The sequence below is a fragment of the Palaemon carinicauda genome, chromosome 16 (genome assembly GCF_036898095.1).
Source record: "Palaemon carinicauda isolate YSFRI2023 chromosome 16, ASM3689809v2, whole genome shotgun sequence".
NCBI lineage: Eukaryota > Metazoa > Arthropoda > Malacostraca > Decapoda > Palaemonidae > Palaemon > Palaemon carinicauda.
The window spans coordinates 109,923,260-109,931,276 of record NC_090740.1 but is presented as its reverse complement, the minus strand read 5'-3'; the positions used below and the strand labels follow the sequence as shown (position 1 = coordinate 109,931,276).

Below are 8,017 nucleotides of genomic sequence, written 5' to 3'. Positions count from 1 at the left end.
TGTTTAAGGCTTGTATAAGTAACCTGTATTGGTTTGTACTGAAAAAAACATTTAATAAAATGGAGAGAATACGTACAGTACTGTACTACGTATGTTAGAGAGAGAGAGAGAGAGAGAGAGAGAGAGAGAGAGAGAGAGAGAGAGAGAGAGAGAGAGAGACACACACACAGTATGTACATGTACGTAATAAGATAAATAAAATGAAGTTTAACTTACTTTTGGAAAATGTACTCGATGTTTAAGGAGATGATGGAGGAGGAGGAGGAGGAAGAGGAGGATTTTATATCATGAGAGGGTCTTCGTCGTCGCTAGAATGGGCTTCAAAAGTTACTTCCTCCTCCGTAACTTCAATGTAGGAAGAAGTTGAGGGTCGAGGAGAAGAAGATGAGGGTTGATGAGTATCTTCCTTGGAGGATTTACTAGAAACTGGCCGAAAGAAGCGATCTAACGACGATTGCACAGTTTTCTTCTTTTTTTCATCATAAATGATGTGGTAGCACTGTATGGCATCATTCAATTGATTTGCAACCTTTGTGCAACGTTCAATATTTGGGTCTTGCTGCTCGAAGGGTGCGATGGCTTTATCTATGAGCGAAAACCCCTCGGCCAAGAGTTTCGTCTCAAATTTCTTCATGGGGACAGGCGTTTCTTCCTCCTCCTCCTCCTCGACACGTTGCTGAGCCTCCAACTCCATGAGGTCTTGGTTACTCAATTCCTCCCCATGGGACTCAAGCAATTCCTCGAAGTCCTCCTCCTGCAGGTCAAGCTCGAGTTTGTCACTTAGGCCGACAAGAGTGCTGAGAATTTCTTTATTCATGTTTGACATTCATATAACGGGGAGAGAGCTTTTCGTCACGTTCTTCAGGGCTCGAGGGTTAGCTGCCCGGTAAACTAGCAGCGGCTTCAGCTTGTAGCTCCCTTCAGCATTCGCCCCAAGCATTAAGGTTAGGCGGTCTTTAGCGGCTTTATATCCGGGCATCGTCTTCTCCTCACGGCCAATGTAGGTCTTCTCTGGCATTTTCTTCAAAAAAAGACCCGTTTCGTCGACATTGAAGATCTGCTTAGCCGAATAGCCACCCTCCTCAATGATCTCCTTCAACACTTGGGGGAATCGCTCGGCAGCCTCTTTGTCCGCAGATGCTGCCTCTCCGGACACGGACACATGGCGGAGATTAGCCCTCTTCTTGAAACAGGAAAACCACCCGTGGCTGGCAGAAAACGTTTCTTCGGCAGCGCTTTCCCCAGCCTTAGCCTTGACATCCTCAAAGATAGATTTGGCCTTCTCCTGAATGAGCGTAAGGCTCAGAGGAATACGCCGCTGCTGCTGATCCTCGAGCCAAATGGTGAGAAGTTTCTCCATCTCTTCTATGATTTTCCCTCTTTTTTTTGCTAATGATCGTTGATTGCATCGGCACTGCACCTTTCACGTGTTCCATTATACGATCTTTCTGTTTATAAATGGTACCGACGGTCGAACGATTCAAGTTGTATGCCCGTGCAACGCTCACCATTTTCTCACCCGTATCAAGCTTCTTTATTATTGCCACTTTTGTTTCAAATTAAATGGCTTGCCTCTTCTTTGCACTACCACTCTCACTAGAAGCCTTTCGCTTTTCACCAACCATATTAGATAATGGATGCACGAGATATTTAATGATAAAAATGAAAAAAGTTCTTTGCGCACTGGAGATACGTTCACGCACTTACGCACTGCAACGAACTGGGCAGAGGAAGGTGGATGCTGGGTGAGCTCTCACAGCGCTAAGCGTCGGTATTAGCGGCGGAAAGAAGCACTACTCGGAAAAAGGCGCACAATACAAAATCTAACTTAAAGCATCTCTTTCCGAACATTTTTCGACATACGCGCAGACATGTTCGTATATACCGTTGTTCATAACTCGAATGTTCGTAAGTAGGGGAGCGACTGTACTTCTCTTGCAGTTTATTTATTTCCTTTTCTCACTGGGCTATTATTCCTTGTTGGAGAGCTTGGGTTTACAGCATCCTTCTTTTCCAACTAGGTTTGTAGCTTAGTTAATGATAATAAGAATTAAATTCTTCCTTTGTACGGTGCGTCTATGACGATACGACATGCAGGGCATCCAGCTGACATCTTCAACGCTATCATCCTTGTACATTGTGATTTCAAAGCCTTCTCCTTTACCTTTATACGGCAACACTTTCATCTTCATCGAGACCTGCATCTATGACGATACAACATACAGAGCATCCAGCTGACATCTTCAACGCTATCATCCTTGTACATCGTGATTTCAAAGCCTTCTCCTTTACCTTTATACGGCAACACTTTCATCTTCATCGAGACCTGAAATAACACAAAAAATAGTCACACACAAATCAGAACTACTAATAATATTGAGGACTTAGCATTAAAAGTATTTTGCATGCATAGTAGCCCTTGCTCCAAAGCAAGTCTTTAATTTTCATCAAAGATTAGCATTCTGTGAGCAATTATTCATTAGTCATCACTCAATTTCTAGTTAGTATTAATTCATCGGCATTTGCTCTTATAACCTAAAACACAAAATACTTGAAAATCAATATGAAACTCAAAATTTTAGGTCATTTGTATTTTTCTAAACTATACAAAACTTGAGTCCTTTAATACGAGCTGGAACTTGGCTGCCAATATTTAAAAAGAGATGGCAGTAGTCACTGCCATGTGGCGGATAAACCCTGCTCCCCCAATCAGGATAATGAGAAGTCCTTTGACCTTAACCTAGGACTTGCAGGGCAGTATAAGTTAAAGGATTTGGATTTTTGTAGTTAGGAATTGTGATTTGTTCCCACACAAATACACACCTTAATCCTTTGATGGGAGACTTATATTGAGGAGGGAGGAAGTTCCTATAACCACCAGCTGGTTTAATTCCCAGGATGTCAAAGCAATTACGCTGGTGAAAGGAGACAAGTGGTGACTCCTGACGCCTCATAACAATCTGAAAACTAGAGGGGCCCTAAGTAGAGTGCAGACCTCCGCCATGGCAGCTTATTTCTCAGCCTTTTGCTTGACCTTGACCTTTAACATGTATTAATTGGCGTGAATTTTTATACACTGAAATATGAACCAAGTTTGAAGTCTCTGTGACAACGATGTCAAAACTTATGGCTGATTACGTGAATTGGACATTTTGCTTGACCGTGACCTTGACCTTTGACCTTCCAAAATTTAATAATTTCTAGCTTTTACATAACAGTTAGTGCCTACATAATTCTATGATTAAAATTGTGGACAGGAAGCTGTTCACAAACAAACACACATAAACAGGGGATAAAACATAACCTCCTTCCAACTTCGTTGGCGGAAGTAAAAAGATGTCCCGAATGATAGGATAGGTTTCATCCAAAGCTAGACACAGTCATAGAAGAATTTATATCCATAAGGTTATGGTGCTTGTTAATGTATAATCATTGTGAGAAATGGATTTGCATATATCTCCATCATGCATACTGCCCACGTAAGTTGGTTAATTGGGAGGCTTACATGCACCAAACAGCTGATCCACCAAGTAACGGCATGATTGCTGCACCCCAAGAGAGAGGAAACAAAAGAAGAAAAAGGGCCAGACATAAATACCTTTTATCCTAGACTTACAGTCCATCCAACTCTTATATAGGGAGACATCGGTCTACGGTGTTCTTGTTACATGGCTGGGAGAGAGATGATAGATAACAAAGTGACTGGACACACCAGGACTGCTCAAGTGGTGATGGAGCGTTTAGATACAAGAAGTAGTCTGGAATATTATGCTTGGTCCCTTAATGCATGAAAATTGTTTGCCTGGTTGATCGTACTTGTGGACACTCATGCGCATATACATTCGTGTTGTGGACGATAGCGCATGCCGCTGCTTGTGCACATGGATGATCATGTCCATGTCGATGATCGTGGGTGTAGAAGTGATTGTGAATGAGGAATCTCATGCAAGTAGTATGTGGCAACAATTATGTGCATGGAAGAGATAGCGTTTAGAGGGCAACACCTCTAGTAAAACCCTCTGGGGCAGCCTTCGAAATTCCAAGAAAAGTCTCTGGCAAGAGAGAGACGAGAACATGGCTGTTCGTCCTGACCACCAGCAGTACTTCATCCCTTAGGAGACTTGGCACTGGTAGCAGTATCCATTACACCTTCCCATGGGTCGGGTTTTGATACAGTGCTTTTCCTCCCACGAAACCATGCAAAGGAACAAGACTGAAACTCCTAAGAGTCCGACTGATCGGCCATACTGTGCCTCAGGGACTTCTTCCCCAGCAGGCGTCACATCCATAGAATCTATATATCTCTGGAATTCTGTAACAGTAACCAGGAAGCAGCAGTAGCAGTATGTACTGATAACTACAGTATACAGTACACACAGCTCCTCTCTCTCCTGTAAAAGAGAGAGATATTGACCAAACTTCCTGGACTTCTACAATGATGTCATCTACTCGTCCTATAGAAGTTGCAGCAAAGATTCAGAGAAGATGGGGCAGGGGAGAAGGGAGAACTTGAAGTTTGTCTTCTCCGGAGAGAAAGGACGATGCTGTCATAGGGGGAGGCCACAACAGCACAGCAGGGTGATATGTTCTTAGCGCCTTCTGGGATCGGCAGACACAGAAGGAACGAAGAACGGCAGTGGCCCCCTCATTACACTCAATGGCGGAAGATTTTATGAGGGATAGAACAACAACAAATATAAGATTTTATGAGGGATAGAACAACAAAAAATATGCTGCCAGACATGAATAAGTACAGGTATGTTGGATAACGTTAGGTAGCACAGAAAACTGTCACACAATTACAGATATCATGAAACACTGTGTATCTTTGGCTTCTTCAATGACTATCCCTCAATCATGACTCTAGAAGACAATTTATTCGATCTTAAAGAAAAAGCAAGAGATCAAAACAGCCAGATAAGGAAGCCAAGAAATATGTCTGTACTCTCCAGCTGCCAAAATCAAAGTGAAGGTTAAACTACAAAGAGAGCAGGCAGGAATTGTTACTACCCAATTTAAAGTTTAATCGGCCACTACAGATTTGCTGAAGGCTTACTACAACTGTACTAAATGTTGAAGGTTTGAATTATGTATAGGAACAAACACGAAGATAAAGTGGATCAATGGCGGGTTTAATAAGAAACCTGCCACATTTCTTTCCAGGTTTCTCAAGACACACAGATATTCAGACAACCTAAAAAAAAAAAAAGATTAGGGTAGAAATGTGTTTGATATATTTACTCTAATCATTGGAAATAGAAGCAAAGTCCATGTTTGAACAGATGCTGAAGCGCGAAGCTATAACTAACCCCTTTGTTAAGTGTATATTCATCCTCTAAATTTGCATAATTGATATTTAACGCCAAAATACTAACCCAAGGGGGTAACATGAGTAGCAAAACATAGTCCGGTTGCCAGAACGTAGGAGCAATGAGATAATATTTAATTGTGAGTGAAGCTAGCATACGGTAATACAGAAAAGGATAAACCAATAAATCATTAGCTCCAATAAGTACCGTAAGGAAATATTTGTACTACGATGAAAACTGCTACAAACGTCTCCGTAGCAAGTGAAATTGAAACCCCCATTTATCTATGCGTCCGGAAATACTGGCGAACAGAAGCTCCAGTGTTCAGACACTGCTCCGTTCCTGTTACTCGGATTCTATTACGGTAACACCTTTTCTATTATGGTGACTCTTTTTGTGATGACTGACGGAAACAAAGTTTTAAAAAGTTAATTAAATATCACCACAATTAAACAAGTACACTAAATTTGGGGTGTATGTATGATAGCAGCCACCTGTATGTATTATTGTGTCTAACTTAGAATACGGTAGTGTAAGGGGGGTCGCAGGGGGGCGTTAGCCCGTTAAGTAAGTAGGTAAGGACATGGCTTATAAATTAGCTTAAGGGGGGAAAAAGTTTAGGTTAGTTGATGTCTAATTTTTAATCATGTGAGGAACTAGCCGCTAATATACAAAGACTCCCTAAATTTTATGGAGCTTTAAACGTAAATGATGATCATACCTAGCGCAAAGCAATAGGTTTTCAAAGGACCCGGTTTTCAGTCGTTAGTTGACCCACCATAACTCAAAACCTATGGATTTCCGCCAGGAATCATCATAAAAAACCTTCAAAATACCACAATATACACTTAAAACCAGTATTAATTTCTACAAACTGTTTGTTGCACCATTCTATAATTTTACCTAACTACGCAAGACAAATTGAGTACCTATCTCAAGTCTAAGTACAAATATCATAAATACACTAATGGTGGCATCGTATACATACCTAATGTTCTGTTTAAATACATTTTCACCATATTATCCCATATCTGACCGTAATTAATCATTTTAACGGCAAAATATATAATCATCTATTTACACTTTTCGAAAAAGACATGTTGGTTGACAGGTAACAGTAGTAGTAAATGGGGTAATTCATCCTCTGTAAAGGCTCTCCTAATCAAGTAACATTTATTTCCCGTTGAAATGAGGACTTTAAGATGAGTTATATATGATTAATATCTGCAGAATATAATATTAATATAACATAATATAATATTAATATTTGCAGAATCTATATGTTGAATCAACTCTCAAATGGAATCAATATTAAAATATATTGATCACAGTAGGAAAAAAAAACTGGTCTTAACATATTGTTGATATGAAAGGCCATGTCTAATTCTATAAACACTATTCTATACTTCTTTGTACAACAATTTAAGGCATATTGGTATAAATTAAATATGCAATGAATATATACATAACTGTTTACTATTATTTTGAAAATAAATCTCAACAAACTCGGAAGAAAAATAGTATTACTACAGGTGATGATGATGATGATTATTATTATTATTATTATTATTATTATTATTATTATTATTATTATTATTATTATTATTATTATTATTATTATTATCATTATTATTATTATTATTATTATTATTATTATTATTATTATTATTATTATTATTATTATTATTATTATGTCTATATGTAAAACATTTGCTTATTATACTGTGAAATATTACTGGGAAATCGAATAGTAAGTCCAGCCATTAGAAGATTAATTTTCTATATAAGAGATTACAGCTAAAATAATAATTTAATTAGCTCATGTATGTTAGTGGAAAAATTAATTTCCTATAACAGAAAACAGAAGACACCGGATGTCCTCTGCTTTGGAATAAGGCGAATATCTATAATTTATATCGTTTCCTATTATTATACTATGAAAAATTTCTCATAGATCAACTGCTTGTATGCATGCACACACACACACACACACGTATATATATATATATATATATATATATATATATATATATATATATATATATATATATATGTATGTATATATATATATATATATATATATATATATATATATATATATATGTATATATATATATATATATATATATATATATATATATATATATATATATATATATATATATATATATGTGTGTGTGTGTGTGTGTGTGTGTGTGTGTGTGTGTGTGCTTTAAAGGGAATTTTCACGAACATCAGTTAATATTTGGTGGAGATTTATGAGTAAAGTTTAAATTAAAGCGGTTTTATGTCGCACTTAAAATCCACTGAACGCAAATACTGAATTGGTTTACTATTTTGAAGAAAGAAAACGGTAAGTGATCTTTTTAAAGAAAACGTTTTTATGGGATACTGTTGAATTTTAATAAATGTTAAAAAAAAATTTTTATTAAAGTAATTTAACGAATTTTATGCTTTAATCTAGATAAAAATAGCATATTGATTAAATCATAAAGTGTTATAATATGAATCGAAAACTATTTAATGTATAATAAAGAAATAGATCACTGTCTGTTGCCTCTAACATTCACAAGTGACCTCCAAATGACATGAATCTAAATTATTTGATTAGAAAATATAAGAATAAACTATATATGGACCATGTCACTAAACTGGTTTTTTTAACTCCTAGAAGTCTTAATTTGATTATAGATTTCTAATCAGTATCA

General features: G+C 37.4%; 2 protein-coding genes and 1 long non-coding RNA gene across 3 annotated transcripts in view; all 3 read right to left on the bottom strand.

Moving 5' to 3' along the window:
- Positions 1-826: 826 nt before the first annotated feature.
- Positions 827-1,360, bottom strand: LOC137655488 (tigger transposable element-derived protein 1-like). The gene has a single exon (XM_068389387.1). It carries the CDS (start codon positions 1,358-1,360, stop codon positions 827-829), a length of 534 nt encoding a protein of 177 aa, XP_068245488.1.
- Positions 1,361-2,038: 678 nt separating this feature from the next.
- LOC137655088 (uncharacterized) lies at positions 2,039-6,423 on the bottom strand. Its single transcript, XR_011046801.1, has 2 exons — positions 6,298-6,423; positions 2,039-2,326 (listed from the first exon to the last, which is right to left on the bottom strand). It is a non-coding gene; the product is annotated as an uncharacterized lncRNA (long non-coding RNA).
- A 103-nt stretch (positions 6,424-6,526) lies between these two features.
- The window catches only part of LOC137655487 (uncharacterized), a 44,881-nt gene continuing 43,390 nt past the window's right edge, over positions 6,527-8,017 (bottom strand). Inside the window, exon 3 of the mRNA XM_068389386.1 lies at positions 6,527-6,533. Coding sequence (XP_068245487.1) covers positions 6,527-6,533 — 7 coding nt within the window. The remainder of the gene's footprint in view (positions 6,534-8,017) is intronic.